At 39.2% G+C, this 19,862-nt stretch overlaps 1 protein-coding gene across 1 annotated transcript in view; it reads right to left on the bottom strand.

The window, feature by feature from the left end:
• il1rapl2 (interleukin 1 receptor accessory protein-like 2) overlaps positions 1–19,862 on the bottom strand; it is a 267,837-nt gene that overhangs the window by 236,556 nt on the left and 11,419 nt on the right. The window contains exon 2 of the mRNA XM_016281153.1: positions 16–114. Within this exon, the coding sequence (XP_016136639.1) occupies positions 16–97 (82 nt within the window). The 5' untranslated portion in view covers positions 98–114. The remainder of the gene's footprint in view (positions 1–15; positions 115–19,862) is intronic.

The raw sequence follows: 19,862 nt of genomic DNA, 5'->3' as shown, positions 1-19,862 counted from the left end.
AAGTGGCAGTCATACCTGAGTTCCTCTTGGAGATGTATTTGAGATTGATGGAGGCCGCTGAATTGACGAGGAGGAGCATAAATCCAGCGAGCTTCATCTTTCAGTCGTGTGCAGCTAAAAGAGACCAGAAAACAGAAGAATAATTCCAGATTTTTTTAATATATATATATCCAGCTTCTTCAGTGTGGGAAAAAAAATTATTAAATCTATCTAGTGCAAGAAGGTAGACTAAGTGAACGAAGCTTCTTCAGAGGTTAAAGGGATAGTTCACCCAAAAATGAAAATTAGCCCATGTTTATTCTCCCCCAGGTCATTTTAGGCATATCTGACATTCCTCTTTCAGATGAACAAGATATTCTAAATCTTAACATATTAAATGATGCAAAACTGCATATTAATATTGTGTCTGTCGCACAATCGGTGTGTCATCATTGCAACATGGGCTCATTGGAAAAATGTGCCTCTACCAATATTTTTGTAAAGTGCAGAAATGTACCTGTCAGGACTGGATGTGATGTCATTGGTAATCAGCTGCTCATTGGTTTTTCACCTGTTTCTCTCATTATTACCTGTATCTGCACTTGCTCTGCTCTGAGTCTTTGTGTGCCCTCACCTTCTACTGTCGATCGCTCTAGTAATTGTTGTTTATTTGTGATAATTTCATGCTGGTTTTCTGCCCAGATCAGTAGAGGGTTTCAGTATTCAGATCTGCCTTGTCCACTCTGAACTTGTGCTTTTCTCTGGCTTTTGATCGGCTGTGATCACCTTCTGATGATACTGCTCATGAACTCTGACTTCACTCTCGTCTCATCCCCCATGCAGTACTTTCACTGTGTTGGACTGATTTCTTGGGTTTTAACCCCTGCCTGCCTGACCTCCCGTCTGTCCTTTCTTCTATACTAATCCTCAGATATTTTTTTTGTCCTGCTTGAGTGTCAAAAAAGTTCTTAGATGACGATTGTGACGAGTGGGGGCGGGGCCGAGAGCCATGGGAATGGAGTGAGGCAGGTGGAGTAATTGATAATGAGCGACACCTGCACCACTCACCGGTATCGAGTCCCATGGAGGAGCTCCGGAAGGATAAAAGGAGGAGCTACTACAGTGAAAGACGAGAGAGAGGACCAGGCCTGGATTTTATTTTGTGTTTTGGTTCTGTTTGTGTGCGACAGTTGTCCGCGAGGGGCTGTCACGCTATTTTGTGTTTATTTTATTATTAAAGTTTTGTTTGAACGTTTTGCCGGTTCCCGCCTCCTTCTTCCTGTGACTACAAATTGTTACAACGATCTTGTATATCAATGATACCATTTACTCAGTTTCAGTTCAGTTTGATGGAAAATGGTCATCTAATTTAAATGTGTAAATCTTAAAAATAGGCTGAATTTTCATAGTGTAAACCGAGTGAGTAAAGTGAGTCAGCTTTACTGTACAGCGTATTTACTGTTGGTGTTTAATCTGCATCAGCCCAAGAGCCCTTTAACAAGCAGGACGATGAGGTTGTCTCAGTATCTTGTGCGGTTTCATAAATGTCTGTATTGCAAAAGATCATGTTGATAAATAGGTTTATAGTGTTTTTTTTAAAGCACTGTGTAAGGGCGTTGTCTGTGCAGGACAAAAACAATAATAATAATAATAATAAATAAAAATCACCCTCATCTCAGTGAGACAAGCATTAACAAACCTTAAAAAAATTTCAGTCTATTGTTCTTAGACAGTCTATAATGAGAGTAAACGCCAATTTTTTTTCTTGCTTGCTAGTACACCAATACCTCAGACTCACACATTATTTAACTGTGAAAATCAGAAATCGTGACGGTGTTAATGTACAATTGATTGTTCAGCACTGATCCAATTGTCCATTTGTCACACCACATAGACTTTTAGTTTGTTTTCTTCCCTGTGTTCCTTGACCTAGTTTTCCCTCGTGTCTGATTATGTCATTATGTTCAGGTGTGTCTTGTTAATTATCTTCATTTGCCTGTGTATTTAAGTTCCTATCTGTTTTGTTAATGTTTGTCGGGTCTTGAACGGCAATGTTTACATGTGTGTAAAGCCTTCCCATCGTTTGGAATTACCTTGTGTGTGGATTGTTAAAGACTATTTAACCATCATCATCATCGTGCTCCGGTGTTACACCGTTTTGTGACACCATTGTTTTCAACATTTAGTGCTCAGTTCTGACTGATCGCTCAGATCTGATTTTTTATTTTTTAGGCTGTTAATATTTTGTTTTGAAATGTGGCCAATATCAGATTTGAGTGTGAACTGATCACGGTCCTGAATTGACCCACATGTGCAAAAGAACAATAACAAAGACCGCACAAGGCTCACTGTCATATTAGAGCCATTGAAGTCAGAATGTACACATTCATTTATAAGGTCATGTGCTGCAGATACCAGTGAATTCATGCACAGGTGATAAAGAAGACAAAGACACTGATGAGGAGATACTATTTAAATATTTACAAAATGATCCCTCATGTTTTGCTTTTACAGAGTTATAACACTTCACTGTCTCTCCACTGTCTACCTTAGCAGCTCACTTTCATATTCACCACTGAACAATAACTACCAGTATGTAACAGTTTTGGAGTGACTCCCATCAGAATTATGACAAATGTCGACCTAGAGTGATGTAAAAGTCATATGAATTCCAATATGACTGTTTAGACTGAGGTCAAATTGCGAAGCATCAGACCTGTATCTGATTTAGTACCACACCAAGTTGAAGTGGCCCAAATCAGAATCTTAAATTAGATGCCATGTTGTTTGTGGTGTTTACACTGTTCTTAATAAATAAAATAAAATAAAGAGTAGAAAAGGAGCAAAACACTACCAAAGAACCAAAAACAAATCAGAAATGGAAAGCCTTGAGTGGATGTCAAGTGGAAGAGTGATTGCAGAATGCTTTTAGAATGCACTCATATTCAGCACTCACTCTGTCTGCAATAAGAGCTCATCAGCCCATGAGGGTAATGGACAGTGGATCAAGTCCTGTAGCCTGTGCATGTTCCTGGTTATGAGCTTGGTTACATATGTGACCCTCATTCCCTGAAGGAGGGAAGGGAGAAGCTACGTCGACACTGGTGTTATGAGATCACACTTGGGAGTCCAATCACCTCTGAGTAGTATGAAAAATGGGATGAGAATTGGTGAGTGGAATTTGAATGCCAAACCACTCCTCGAATATAAGGGTATATAAGATGCCGGCATGCATCCACCGAGCCGAGAACGCATCCCAGGCAGTCAGAGATAGTTTAAGATTGTGGCACGAGGGACGTAACATCTCCACTCCCCCCTTCAGGGAACAAAGGTTACATATGTAACCGAGATGTTCCCTTTCACTCAGTCACGCTGAACATCACGTCGACACTGACCTTATGGGGTCCCAATGGAAAGCACCACAACCAAGAACTGTGGTTATGAGGATTAGTGATGCAGGTGCTGACAAGCAAGCATGCCATGACAGATACAATTGCAAGGCATAACCTTCCTAATGCCCCCAGAAAGCAAGATAACCCAGGATGGGAAATTTGAGAAATTAACTCACTAGGGGGAGGCCGTAGGCCGTTCGTTCCCCTCTTCGTCGGGGAAGCAGAGCCACATCCTACCCAAAGGGAGGTGACATGTGGAGATACCCATGTGGACTGACCAAAGGACAGTAAAACATATGGGAGGTTCACTGCAGTAGTTCCTACTACTAGGGGTGGAACAGCCAGCAATGCAGGGACGGACAGAGGAACTGTCCAGGGAAAGACACAGGATCACCAGAAAAGGGGAAACCATACCAGTGAAGAACACATACAGGATTACCTGAGGGGAATCTCAGTATGGGCACCTAGCCCAGCACGAGGTCTGACCAAAGGGGCATACAACACAAGTACTGAGCCTAGCGTTACACTCCTCCTCCGAGCCTAACACTGAAGGGTGCTGGAGGACTCGACCAGGGTTCGCCAACCGTGGAACTTACCGGCAGAGCAAATAGCACTCGTATCCCCTGTTGAGGAAAGTGAAAGACAGCCTTTCAATTCTGCTGACCTGCAAAGCAGAAAAAGAGCTGATCGGAACTTCTAAAGTTCTGAGTGTGTGCTACGCAAATGTGTTAAGCGCAAAAGGGAAATAGCAACACAAGGGCTGGATCTGCCTCCTCCAAGGGCAGCACTTACAAGTTCACCACCTAATCCTGAAAAGGCGAGGTGGGAACTTTGGGCACATATCCAGGTCAACGTTTCGTCGACTGAAAATTCCTGGAGGTACCCCATTCCCTTGATGAAGGTGAGCGCAGTCAGGAGCACTGTCTTAAGGGACAGGATCTTAAGCTCAACTGACTGCACCATGATGTGCCGCAATGGTGGAAACATACACTTTCAAAGTGGAGGCGGACAGCAATTAGACACCAATCGGGCATTTCTGGGGTGTTCTTGGTGAGAAGAACACCAATCAACGCACATACTCCACTTCAAAGCAGAACTCTGTTGAGTGTCTAGCCAGCGGCAACAATCAACCATGGCCTATCTGGAAGTCCCTCAACAGGCTACGAGTAGGCCATGGAAGATGCTTACAGACGTTACATGCTTGGGGTCTCTCACCAACCAGCAAGTGCGAGTGTGGTAGTGAGCAAAATATGCAAAACCTCATGCAGTGCAGCCTAGCACCGCAATGCTCAGATCATGATCTAGCAGAGCCCAGCTACCACGCCATCAGTTGTGCTACACACTGGAAAGATGTAATATAAGATCGTAGGAGACGAAGAAGAAGAAGAAGAAGAGAGCAGAACCCTGCCTCGTAGAGGGGGCTCAATCTTGAGTGACAGTGTCTATCACTGCTTGTGATAGATCACTTAAGTCTGCTGCGTCCCGTCTAGAAGCCACACATGGAGGTTCCAAAGATCTGGACACGGGTGCCAAATCGTGCCCCGTCCCTGAGAAAGAAGGCCCTTTCTCAGGGAAATTTGTCAGGGAGGGGCTGTCTCGAGGGGCATCAGGTCCAAGAACCAGGTCCAGGTGGGCCAATAGGGCGCAACCAGCAAGACATGCTTTTCGTCCTCCTTGATCTTGCACCATGCAATTGTTGCCGCCATCTTATATACCCGTATGTTCGGGGCATGCAAATTCCACTCGCCAACTCTCATTGGACATTTTTCATACTACACAGAGGTGATTGGGCTCCAAAGTGAGACCCCATAATGTTAGTGTCAACGTAACGTCGAACGTGACTGACTGAAACGGAACACTTTTATCATAGTGCATAATTCGTAAACTAATACATTTTGACATTTGCATCACACCAGCTGAGTATGTGTATGTGTGTGTGTGACTCTTCTGATGTAGTAAACTTGCTCAGTAGCGCACCTGGTACAGCATTGCACTAGTGTTGTGAAGCGCTGGAGTAGCAGCTGTGTTACGCACAAGCGTACTGCAAATGGATCATGTGTAAAATGGGCGTTACAGAGCAGAAGCAGCAGGCTAACACTGGAATTGCATAATTCATCATAAGAACCACAGCAGAGGTGTTATGGGGTCCACAGAAACTACATCCATTGGCTAGGGCTGGCCTTACTGCTTTATGGAGGATATGAAATGTCTTGCTAAAGCTGAAGAACGTTGATCTGACATTTATGCACCAGTTATACGGTGTTCTGTGGCCATTTTAATTCTGAGGATTCTACAAAACCTTGGTCAAACGTCTTTGCTGGCTGTGGCTTTTGATATGATTTGGTCATATAGTGAACATAAGTGTGTACATTTTTTTGTCAATTACCTTTTACATAATTGTATGTTATCATTAAAAACATCTCTAACTTCCAACTCATTTTACATAATTCAAACACACGATTATCTAGTAGCCAAGACGTTTATGACAGATCATGTTGCTCTGGCTTCCAATATCGGACATTTTATTGACGCACTACTGAAGAAGAAATGCTCTGAAAATGACTCTTCCAGATATGTGTGTGCTGTTATGGAAAGATAAAAAAAGGCTTTATGTGGAATTTATCAAAATGTTTTTGAAAGCAACCACAGAGTTTAGGTGATGCACAAATAAATGCTCCTAGACCAAAGTTTCCCTGTGTTAGAAAACATTGGTCGCCTGCTTGATTTAAAAGCTTTAAACCCAGAAGTACTTGAATAAAAAGACAGCTGTACACATTGAAGCAAACTCCTGAAAGCGAGCTATACAGAGACCTTTTGATGTAAAAAGCTACAAGAAGTTATATGTATGTGCGTGAGTCATGCTGCATGTCTGTTTATGGGTGCGTTATTAACAGCCGAGAGCCCATTAAGCACTCTTTTAGGGGATCTACTGAAAAATTCAAAGACTTTTTCTCAAAGCTTTCCCAGGAAAGAATACATCTACAATAAGTGAGGCCAGAGCTCTTCACGAACAACCACAAACTTTCTGCCAGGAGCTCAGCTTGCAGATGGTCTAATTTAACCTTCTACAGTTTTCTACAGTACCTTTGCAGGAAAGTTTTCAAACACCCCATCCCCTGATGCTGTTAAAAATCCACAATTTATCGCTGTAGGATTTCCTCCCGAAGAGCCGCCACACACACAGCTATTCTCAAATAAATCAGGCACATGTCTGATACGTTCACAGTGTTCGCTGATACAGGTTGCCATCTGCTTGGGCAGCATTAACTCCGGAGGAATTACCGCTGATAGAATTCCCCGATGAATGCAGCTGAAAGTGAATTCTGTATTGAGGTGTAACATGCAGGAATGACTCCATCTGATGCGGGCTGAAGCCAGAGCTGGGCTTCACGGGAACTCTTTTGTGTTCACTTCTACACCAGGATATTCAATGAACCTGATCAATGCAATTATCGAATCAAATCCCACATCATTTTTAAGAGTTTAACCTCCTTGGTATCCACTATTTTTTTTTTTTGTTCAAAATAATATTAGCGACCAAAGAATCATTATGTCTGGCAATGTTTACTAAACCTCCACTGGCCAATTGTTTTGTTTATGCTCAGAAGGTTGCTTAGCAGAACACTGTGCTGACATGACCCATATTATAATGTCTTTGGGCTAATTGCTCAGGCTTAACTCATAAACTTGTAATTTAATAAGTTAATAAAGTGGGGAGTTGTGGGATGCAATATGATGCTCTCATTTCCAAAATACAACATTTGGACTCATTTAGGGTTTAAGCGTATATTTGTTCGTTTATTTATTTTTTTTTGCAGCATTGTCACAGGGCACTGGTAAGAAAATGTGTAGAGTTGAATTAACATTTAAAGACAGGAAAGTTCTTAATTAAAAAGTTACCATAGTTCTTCATAAAATCCTTAGTTTAACAGTAGTATTAGTAAGAACTAATATTAATATTAGCATTAGTAAGAAACCAATATCCTAAACACATCTAGAAACTATTAAAACAACATCTTTAAAAGTGACTTCATAATAGTAATTACAATAAATACCTTGCTGCCCAAACATTTCTGCTTGAAAAAACACCATATTTAATTGTTTCTATGGTAGAACTATCACTTCTACCACTAAAGACTGCTTTGTAAATAATCTTCCTGACTCGTCTGTACTCCTCAGAAAACCAGCTTCGAAGAACTTGATGTTGCAACAGAAACTATGGACTCTCTCTTTTCTAGCACAATTCTTCTTTGTACTTAAAGCGAGACACTGCAAGTGAATAGGGTAAAAAAATAACTAATAGTTATCGCCTTACCCAGCTGATTGATTACATTTTTTGTATTACAAGTTTTCTAAAATATAAGGTTTATATATGCAAATTAGTCATTATTTATTGAAATATGTGCTAATTTGTATAAATTTCTAGTACAAAAATCGGTTACACTTTATTTCGATAGTCCACTTTAGACATTCTATTAACTATAAGTAACTTTGTAACTACATGTCAACTACATGTCAACTAATTCTCATTAATTTGCAACTACATGTCTAATAACTCTCAGAGTAGACTGTTAGGGTAGGTTTAGGGTTAGTAGAATAAGTTGACAAAGAAAGTGTTAGAAGATATTGAGCAGACAGTCTACTAATACTCTACTAACTGCTAGTTGACATGTAGTTGCAAAGTTACTTACTATTAATAGAATGTCTAAAGTGGACTATTGAAATAAAGTGTTACCCAAAAATCTAAACACTGGCTTATGTCAGTTTCAAAATTCTTGTATAATTTTTTTGACATATTAGAGTCAAAAGTTTTTAAAGAGGGAATTTTGGGTATCTCATTTTTGTCACTCCATAATTCAGAAAATTATATTTTCGGACAGAAAACACTATATTTTCACAATTGTGGGGGGAATAAAATGTTGTATATAATCAAGCAAATTATATATGAACAAATCCCTCTGTAAAAACCTTCAGGATATAGACATGAATAAAAATGTAAAGTTTGGTGTGTGTAAGTGCTACTGAAGTGGAGATTTAAGACAAAACTCATTTTGAGAAAACGGCCTTTAAAAATATGCATTGCAATTGAAATCTATTGACACAAATAGATAAAGTGCTATAAAAGAAACACTTAACAGTGTCTTTTGGATGTTTTCTTTCCACTAGTCTTAAAAAACACTTTAAGAAAAACCAAAAAGCCCAAAATCTCAAATTTGACAGGTGCATGAAAAAGTGTTTTTGCCTGCAGTGTCTCCCCTTAAAGAAAAGTATGGAGAATAGTCCCACATTGTGGTATAACGAACACACCGATACCTGGAGAGAGCATCCCATAAATGGAGCACAGCTGGAAGAAAACAAAACTAAAGGTATTTTGGAGTGCATGGAAGGATTGCATGGATATTTCTACCAACAGAGAGGCCTTAAAAACTGATAGATTAGCTTACTTTGACACTTTTAGAAGAAAACAAACTTTATTTGATACAGAGGTTAAATTAACAAGAAATATAACATTAACCGGTTCATACATTTCCCAACAGCACAACAGTAATGACTTTATGAATGTTTTTACTTACAAGATTGATACTATCAGAGAGAAAATTATAACCATGCAGTCGTCAGCTACAGTATCGCATCCCACTGTAGATCCCTAGAGGAACAATTCCATTCATTCTCTGCTATATGAGAAGAAGAGCTGTCTAAACTTGCTAAATTGTGCAAATCAACAACATGTATGTTAGACCCTGTGTGTTATGTGTTCTGTATGTATGATATTAAAATATGTGTTTTGAGAATTACATTGGCATTAGTGAATTTGCATTGGCATGCTTCAAATCATATTTATCTTATCAATTTGCAGCAGTAAACGTGGAGAGATGTCATATTAATCACAAGTTCAGTATGGAGTCCCACAAGCGGGGGTGTGAAGAAATGAATTACAAATACTCACGTTACTGTAATTAAGTAGTTTTGATCAGAATTGTACTTTTTTGAATAGTTTAAAAATTGTGAACTTACTTGAGTACATTTTAAGTGACGTATCTGTACTTTTACTCTGCTTTTTTCCCTCTGTTTGTGGTCATTACATACTTGTTTTAGTTTTATTTTTATTCATCAACGTGATTGTATAGGGAGAGAGTAATCGATCTCGCGACTCTCGTCAAATCAGATTGTGCATAGAAAACTTTAACTGCTGATAATCATTCTAAATGATGAATTCTTAAAGCATTGATTCAGTTGCGTTATCAGCATCTTCCTCTAATATGTTAAGGTAAATTCCGGATTTCTGTTTACTAAATGATCTGTGTATGCTAGCCTATCTACAGGGTCTGATATTTGGCGTGAGGTTGTGGGTATTGCGTACAATGTTAATAACTCAGTGTTATTAATAACTAAGTGTCACGTTCATAATGCGGTAAATTCCACTCCCATTTACTTTACTATATAGAGAGATGTGCGATCTGCACTGCCATGTCTCTCCTTGCGTGTGTCCTGCAGCAGTCACTTGGAGAAGTCGGCAGCTCGTTAACTGCTGATAAGTTTGAGCACGCAACGCAGGCTGTGAAAAAGTGTGTTGGGAACACTCTAAAATGCTTGGAAATGTGAAAAAAAGCTTACAGTCGCTTATTGTACTGAAATTGGAGGACCAGATTCAGTATGCACCTTATTGATGACCCATGGCATTATTTTACTGCATCGTTGTCAGCGTGTGATGTAATAAAACTGCAGCTCGTTAATAAACAAAGTTTTTTGTTTGATCCATTTTATACAATCCGCCTTTTTCACATTTTCAAGTTCAACACTTTTTGTTCCATTCAAATGTGGATGCTGCTGATAAACTGCAGCGACCCCGCAAATAGATGCGCGTTTGTGTGTGTTTTCTTTTGAAAAAGTTTCCCCCGGAAATACGTCCCTATTTAATGCAATTTTTTCCTAACAAATTGTATTATCATTAACAATTTGAGTAAATCTAGCTGTGTAAAAGGTAGGAGATTAAAAATTGGCGCGCACATATAGCCCATGACCAGTTCATAATATCTAGAGTATCAAAATTGACTGTGGGCTGTGGATTATTTTCCTATTTAGTGCCCAAATTCTAGGACAGTCTACCTAGCATTGTTTGGGAGGCAGACACTCTGACAATTTAAATCTAGATTCTAGATTAAAGACCCATGTTTCATCATAAGAGAAATAGCTAAAAAAAATCTATTGTACTAGTGTCTTTCTCAGCCTTATCCCAAGGTTACTGTGGTCAGCCGGATGGTGGACCAGATGGGGCCTACACCCAGGAATGACCACAACACAGCCCTTGAATATCAGTGAAGGCCATGACAATTAGACAACCCATCAGTACAGATCATCAGCAAAGACGTCGGTGACTGCACAAACCCTCAGGACAGATCCTCAGCGGAGACCCTGGCATCTAGACAAGCCCTCGGCACAGATTTCTACAGCCAGCTATGAACGAATAGTACCAGGACCAGCTGGGGACCAAAATGCAGTTTTATCAAGAAGGATGTTCATTGTGCTTAAGCCAGTCGACTACTACTAGCTAAATGGCAGCTCTACCTTCATGTTTTCCTACCTGCTGGGCAGATTACTACTTATACTACAACAGAATTTTATCAGTGTGAAGCTACTTTGACACAATCTGCATTGTAAAAAGCACTATAGAAATAAATGTGACTAGACTTGACTTGACATGTCTTTCCTGTGCCAGAGAATCCAAAAATACAACATTCTACAGCCAAGAATGATCGATCTATTTGTTACCAAGATTCTGTAAAACAAAAATGAGAAAGTAAAGTCTCTCCCAGGCTTTTCACAATGACGACATCAGCAACTGAAGGCAACCCACACACTCATATTTACAAGAAAACCAACATGTACTATTACAAATGTCAATCACTTGAGTAGTAACCAGGAATGATTATATGGCAACTGTTGTAATTATCTCAGCCATGCCTCTGAAGCCATCAAGTGCTAAACACATATGACCCTAATTAATGGTGAATTTGGGTGCTGATTAACATATTGCTGATTATAGGTCTGGGGCAGGATTCAGAGAAAGAAGTTAATAAATTCTAAGACGTTCACGAGAATGTACCCAAGTGCAAGTCTAGAAAACATCTTAAAGGGGTCATATGATGCGATTTCAATTTTTCCTTTCTCTTTGGAGTGTTACAAGCTCTTGGTGCATAAAGAAGATCTGTAAAGTTGCAAAGACTAAAGTCTCAAATCCAAAGAGATATTCTTTATAAAAGTTCAGTCAGCCACACCTACCTAAAACGGCTCGTTCTAACACGCCCCCACATATCTACCTCACTATGTGGGAAGATTTGCATAACGCCGCCAAAATGTTCACGCAAAGAAAGAAAGCATAACTTTTATTCTCACTGTAGCATTTTTGACGCTGCAGCCATGTCGTGAAGACGCTGTGTGCTTCGTTGTGAAAGCGAAACTACTTTGTTTGGCCTTCCAAAAGAGGACGATATCGCTTCGTCATGCCTCGCCGCAGCTCACTCTAGCCCGGCCTCAGCTCACTCTAGCCCGGCCTCAGCGCACGCTACGCCGGGGCTTCCCCTCACACTAGGCCGCTGTGTTGTTCGTTGTGAAAGTGAAACTACTTTGTTTGGTCTTACAAAAGAGGACGATATCTGCTTCGTCATGCCTAGAGCTGATCCGTGCTGGTCGCTGAGGACACAAAATATTGTTCTTTTTAGCAGCATCATATGACCCCTTTAAGACGTCCTCAAATATTTTCTTAAGAATGTCTTTTTTCCCCTCAAGAAGAAAATGACAGGCTGTGGTGTTGTCTGACTGTATGGTGGTTCTCACTAAAGTTCTCACTGATCAACTTTAAAACACCTTAAAAGCTGTCTTTTTGAGCTGCCTGCATATTACTGTAATTGCATTAAGTGCACACACTATTTTTTTGTTCTATCTGGCTTGCTGGGAGTTCAGCACATTTGATGTGCCTTGTATGATAATAAGTTATTTTAAAGAGCATGACTGAAGGTGGAATAGGGTATTTTGCATTCATTTGCATGGCTTTCTTGCACACTATCTAGATTGACTGTGTCCTGAGTATGTGTGTTACGAGATCAAACATGTGTTTGGGTGCTTTCATTTTTTGTTAAATGCTGCCAAAAATTATGTTGTAAATATAAAATTGTCAAAATTTTGAATTCAGCAAAAGTAATGTCACAATCATGTCTGATCATTGTTTACATTATGACTAACTGCTATCACTTCAGAGAACTCATGCACATTCCTAATACCGTATTGACCCGAATATAAGACAATGTTTTTTTTCTTGGAAATACATCTGAAACATCTTATATTCAGGGTCTAGACTTTGACATGACAATAATACACCCACAACAATAGGTGGCGCCAAGTACGCATAAAATGAGTGTGCCATGAAATACGTAATGTAATGCCTGTTGTAAAGATCTCGAGTAAAAACAAAAGAAGCAGAAAACCTTACAGCTGCATGAGTCTTGACTGTCACGTGTCAAAGGGACCAAACTCCCTTTGTGATTTTAAAACGCAAGACAGTACCCAGATTTGAAAACTACAGTAATATTTAACTTCCACTGTTAATAAGATTTTGGTAGGCTACTATTAGATGGATAGCCTAAATGTCCTAATTCAGATGGGCTACCTTTTTTTTTTTTTTTTTTTTTAATGGTATATCAAAAAGTGTATATTTTTTAAATGTGATTGTTGGTACATTTTTACCAGTTTTTACCATACTTTCAAAACAAAAATTAAAATAGGAAAAATATGCAATATGAAAATAATTGAAGACAAAATGTGTTTTACTGAGAAAAAACAAGATTTGTTTTTTAAAAAGCCTTTTTCCAAAAGGTACATCTGGAAAAAGGGGGGTCGTCTTATAATCAGGGTCGTCTTATATTCGGGCCAATACGGTAATAGTAATTTGTAGGTTGTTATATGTAGCTAATGTTATGTCGTAATGATTAATATTTGAAACAACCCAGTAAATTAATTAAACATGACCTTTTATGACAAGACAAGCTGAAGGTTATCCTAAATTTAAGAAATTACGTATGATGATTTTTAAGAAATTTATATTCTTTGTTAGTTTTGTCTTTAGATCAGTCTTTCACAAAAGACAGGAACATACTTTTTGGGATGTTTTTTGGAATGTAAAATATTCTTAACTTTATTAAGTTTGAAATTAAGAAGTAAGCCACTGTAATGACCTGAGCGCACATCTGTTGAACCCTACAATCAAGTTATGTCTTTATCTTGAGAATTTCATCGTTGTTGCCAAATACAGTGACCTCCGTTTTGGAACATCCAAGAGTTCATTTCATCAATGCACCGGCACAGGTAGTTGGTGGGGGTGTAGTCATTAATGAGACAGGGCTAGTAGTAGCAATTTGATTCCTTATTATTTGACTCAGTGGGAGCATAAAGAAGTTGAATAAGAAAGGTGCAAGAATTGAGCCTTGAGGGACTCCGCTTGTCCACTTATACTTATGGTCACATATACTCACATAATAACCTCTCCCTGAACCATGTATGACCTGAACTAATTGAGGACCGTCCCAGAATGCCTGACCCAGTTTGACAGTCTTTCTATAAGTATTTTGTAACTGACAGTGCCCATACTAATCAATCTCAGTACTACGTTTGACTATGATATTTTGACTGCGTCTGTATTTAAGCAAATATCATTTAATATATCTATAAGTGCTGTCTCTCTGCTATGATGCAAACTGACATGGGATTGAACGGAACTGAAAATTGTCCATACATTAATTTGAGTTTAAGAATTTGTTCAGCTGATTAAAAACATGAAATTACTTGCATATGAAAGGAAGATTTGATATTGGTCTATAGTTGCTCAGATTGGTGTTAAAGATTATTATTATTAATTTTTTTCTCTCAGGAGGGGCTTAACAACTGTAGCTTTCACAGACTTTTGGCGCTTTTCCACTGTATGGTACGGCTCGTTACAGCTCGCTTAAATAGTACCACCTCGGTTGAGGTTCCAAGCGAGCCATACCGATACTAAAATGTGATGTGTTAACACTGCAGATCACTGATTGGTCAGAGAGAATCATCACTTCCAGCATCATTGGATTTGCGACACGAGACACCAAACCCGCTAGCAGCAACAGCCTCCGCAGTATCGTTCGCACGACTTAAACGACTTGCTTGAAAAAAAAAATGGAAAAAAGGCATGGCTGAATCTGGGTCAGTAGATGAGGTGCAGACATTCCTCTTGTTGGTAGCTGAGGAGCGGATCCAGAGAGAGCTAGTTTTACAATGATGTCACGGCAGCTGAGGCAGCACAACTAGTCTATAATCCCACCCACTTTGAAGAGGTACTAACTGCAGTGGAAAAGCAATCGAGCCGTGCCAAGCCGAGTCGTACCACGCAGTAGAAAAGCACCATTTGTCAGTTTGCTTTACTTATCATAAAAAATTTTGGAATAATTCACTTCTCTTCTGGAGATTAGAGATTCTAAACTCAAGTTTAGCCGGGTAGCCACTCAAACCAGCTTGAAATGGATAGACTTAATGGTTGGCTATTGTGTGATGCCCAGAAATGAAAAATCTAGTTGACCTCAGTAAATGAGTAGTCTCCTATCCTGCCCAAACCAAAGGTATTTTAATAAGCTTGTCATATTAATGTTATAAAGCAACAGTTATGAGATGTATGGCTAATATTAGATGCTGTAAATGTAAGTGTATTCTGTGCTGCAGCCTGGAATCATAAATCACATGGCATTCATTAATTTGGTCAGATGAGAACTGGTCCTTGACTGAGTCTGGTTTCTCCAGTGGGGGTTTTCTTTATTTCTGTCACCTGATGGAGTTTGGGTTCCTTGCCACTGTCACTTTTGGCTTGATTAGCTGGGGGGTTTTTTCAGAAAAATATACTTGATTTGACTCACACTATTGGATGAGAACAAAAACTTCAAATGAGCTGAGTTTGAAGTAGTTTCATAACTGATGAACATTACAACATTGGCACTGTTACTGAATTGAACTGAATCAACACTGCACTAAACAGAGCCGAGTCAGAATGTGTTTTGTTGAGCTGCTTTCAGGCAGTAAGGTGCAGTAAGATTTCTCAGCTCAGGTGACAGAAGTTCACTGGAGAAGCATGCTGGCACTATTTAGCAAGCTCTAATAACATCACAGGAGGCGAGCTGGCCGGAGTCGACTGGCCTCTCAGTGTAACCACACCAAGATGCTCTGCTTTTGTGTTAGTAAGAATAAACCAAAGGAAAGCAGCATCAACACTTTACACCTTATCCACGTCTAAAACATCACACTACAGCCACTGTCAAACCCGAAGTAAAATAAGAATTACATTGCTTTTAAGGCATATTATTTAAATATTGTGGCAAAGGTGATGCCACTAGTATCTACAAGAACATACTGTGTACTGCTCAAGAAGCTGTCATTGAGAATTTGAACATACAAAATACCTAAGCCATACCTTAGAAGATTTACAGCAATTGATACCTCTCTGCCCAACTCATTATTTGCTGTAAACGTGACAAATCCATCCTTGTTCTGTGCTATACAGTTATATACACTGACTGTACACAAACCTGCCTAAGGCCTTCTGCTTGAATGTCTAATAGTTTTGTATATGAATGTATGAATTTAAGTATATTTCAGAACGTATAGTACAGGAACAGTAGCCAACAAGTGTCCCTATTTAAAAAGCAGTTTGATTATTATTATTATCATTGTTGTTGTTGTTGTTGTTATTATTATTATTATTATCAAAAATAAGTGTGGCCACAAGTGTTATTGTATATACTGTATATATACTGTATATATGTAAGCATTCAAAATGTACACATCAGTTTAATGAATCAGGTTAATAATAATATCCGGCTCTTGCTGCTTTTCCCCACTTTAACAATTAGCATAACCAGTGGGAGACATTGACTAATCACTGGACCATACAGGACACAAGTATCACTAATCAATCCTCAAAAGAGACAGTGGCATTACTGTATATACTGTATATTAGCTGTATACCAGCTAATGAAGATCTTCAGGAGCTCTTGATAATTACAGACAGCTGTGTTTGAGCAGGACTGGACTGAACTCTCCAGGACTGTAGATCTTCGGGAATAGGACTGGGCAGCCCTGATGTATACCAGGAAAATGTTGGGGGTCCGTTTTCATTTATTTATTTGTTTGTATTATTGAAAGAAATTAAAGGGGTCATGCACTGCCTTTTTTATTATTTTGTACTGTTCTCCGAGATCCACTCATAATGTTATCAATACGTTTACATCAAAAAACAACATAATTTAGCAGTAATGGGCTATTTTCAGTCCTGTTTTGACCCTCTCATCAGAGAAGAAAAGAAGAAGGTTTTTTCGATTAAAGGGGTGGTTCACTGTTTTTTTTCTAGGCTTGATTGTGTTTATGGGGTGCAGTCTAACATGTGTTAATGCTTCGTTTAAAAACAAAACGCATTATTTTTCACATAATTTACCTTTATTCCACACCGCTCTGTCCCTTCTCTGATAAAAGCTCCAATGAGTTCCTGGTTTTATGAAGCCCCTCCCTCAGAAATTGGCGATGGGCTCTGATTGGTTAGCTAGCCCAGTGTGTTGTGATTGGCTAAACCGCCTCTAGTGCATGTCTAAACGTCCCGCCCCTCACCTCAGCGGCATGTGCTCTGGTTGTATTGTAAACAACGGCGTCGTTAATATCGCTTATCAGTTTGAGCCCGATTGAGAAGCAGAGGATATTATTGAAGAGGATCGTGCAGAACCTGTGCAAGCACAGCTTTTAATGGTATGTTTTTTGTTTGTTGTTGTCTCATACTTTTAGATACGCTGTTATTTGTAAATACTACTGCTTATGTTAGCTTTTAATATAAGGTTTTATCCTGATTAATGCTTTAATACAGTACTGCAACTGCACACGCATCCATGTTTAATGCTTCTCATAGCTATGTGAAAATAAGTGTATAATTGTAACAGTTCATTGTTGGAGCTAAGCTGAATGAGAGAGAGAGAGAGAGAGAGAGAGAGATGCAGAGCAGGGGGACGTGAGGAACAGTATTAAGAACCGCTGCTTTAGAACATTGATTTTGAAACGTGTGAATCCATTAGAATCGTTAGAAGACAGAATCACGATAGATTTTTACGTGCACCTCTAGTTTTCTCTTTCTCTTCTCTAAAGCAGCGCAGCATGGCCCCGCCCCCTTTGCTGCCTTTTCCCGAGGGCGGGGTTTATCTGGGTTTGTGATGTCACGAACCCGGGAAGTAACTCGTTGTAGTCCCTACCAACCGTTTTTGTAGGCATTAAACCGCCAGCATTTTAAAAGACGATATCTCCGTTTGCATTGAACTTTCAGCGTCGTAACTTTGCAGATATTGTTTATGCTCAAACGGCAACATTACACACTAAATAACGTTAAAAAAGTTAAATTGCAATGAACCACTCCTTTAATTAAAAATGTTGAAAAAAATCTGAAATCTAGAAATTTACATTTTGTAAGCGTTTGACTCAGTACAAACCAAAGAATCAACTTCTAAATGTTACGTTTCAAAAGATATTAACATAAACATGAGTGCAACTTTGAGCTGTTGGCCCAGTGTGTTGATAGAGTCCCAAATGCAAGTGTCCAACAGTGTATATACAATCCAAGTAATAGTCCAAGTGCTTGTGTCCCGAAAGGTGAGTAAGAACAAAACTTCACAGTCCAGGACTGGTGATCACCAGCACATTTGTTAGGGAGAGGGACCCCTTGTCCAATACCCACACTTGCCGTCTTTGCACTTGACCACTTGAACACTAATAAACTTTACGTATGTTTGACGTACTTCCTGTATTTAATACATAATGACGTATTTCCTGTATTTGGTCCAAGTGAGCATGAAGACCACAAGTGTGTGTAGAACTTTTCATTACCTGATGGGACACACTTATAGTTATAGCACACTTCCACACTTAAATGCAGATGACAATTTCGTTTTGTGGTGCTTCTAACTAAGGGATAAAAAGCAGTTGCAAATTTTGTACAAACCAATTATCACCACTACTCATTTGCACCGATAAAATGGGCAACTCTTTGTTTTACTACCAAATTATATGTAATATCTAACTATTATTAATATTTAACATACATTGGAAAGGTTTGCGTGACCTCTCGCAACATCACGGCAAAAAGTCTCCACAACATGATGCATGGTAGGATACACTGATACTTCCTGTCATGCGCATGCGCGCTCAAGTGGCCAAGTTTGCAAGTGTGGGTAATTGGACAAGGGGAGTGTTTGCTTGCCATGCTGCCTTCTTTATACTGCTTTACTTCCTGATTCCTGTCATGTGATCAGTCACATGACAGGCAGACCCAGACTCATTTAAAGACATACACACTTAAAAATAGGTAAGAGTAATAAAATGGCCAAGACATCATGCAAATTCATAAAACTCAAATATACTTTATATAAAACCATCATGATCCATATTAAATGGATTAAAATATTTGTCCTGTGTGACAGTGTCACTTGGTTAATGTTGAGACTGTCAATGGGCTGCCATAGACTTCCAGAGCAAGAGCAGCAGCAGAAGAAGACAAAGAAGAAGAAAACTAATGGATCCAATAGGTGCATTGGCCCCTAATTACAATTTACTATAGATGCACATACAAAAGAGTCATTTTAAATTTTAATATTTCACAATATTAATGTATTTTTACTGAATGCTTGATCTCTTAAATGCAGCCTTTGTGAGAAGAAGAGACTTCTTTCAAAAACATAAAAAAATCATACCAACCCAAAACTTTTGAATGCACTTTATTGTTGCACTAGTTACTTTTGTCAAACTCAGTTTATTAGACGTTTGTCTTCCCTGTGTTGATAATTCAGCAAGAGTTACATGTAATCTTATAAATCTTCAAGATTTGTCAGCTGACAAACCTCAAATCCTCTTGAATTGTTCCTGTACTGTTAAAGGTGACATATCATGAAAATCTGACTTTTCCAGGTTTTAAGTGCTATAATCAGGTCCCCGGTGCATCTACCAACCAAGGAAACGTGAAAAAGATTAACCCAGTAACTTTGTTTTGGGAAGCCTTTTTCTGCAAGGGTCTGAGAAAACCAGCGCGTCTGATTTCGCTCCCTTTGTGACGTGGCAAAGGGATCCCACTATAATATTACCGCCCCTTAATCTGTAAATTTACACCCACGGTGCCGTCATTTTGATTTCACAAACGACAACGGTGTAGCAGCTCTAAGGCCATGACGAAAGTTTGAGCAAAACATGCTAACTGTTCTGTCTTTGGCTGCACAGACGAGCACAGAACACTATTTAGAGTCCCAGCCTCAGAGGAGACAACAGAGCAGTGATTTATTGATTTATTTAGGCTGCTGTATATTGCTGCTGCCACACAGATCTAAAAGCGATTTATTTCCCAGCTGTTTACCTTCACAGACATAACCGACAGTTTTTGTAACTCGTGTGTTTTTA

Source organism: Sinocyclocheilus grahami, unplaced genomic scaffold (genome assembly GCF_001515645.1).
Source record: "Sinocyclocheilus grahami isolate Dianchi unplaced genomic scaffold, SAMN03320097.WGS_v1.1 scaffold147.1, whole genome shotgun sequence".
NCBI lineage: Eukaryota > Metazoa > Chordata > Actinopteri > Cypriniformes > Cyprinidae > Sinocyclocheilus > Sinocyclocheilus grahami.
This window is presented reverse-complemented; position numbering and strand designations above follow the sequence as displayed.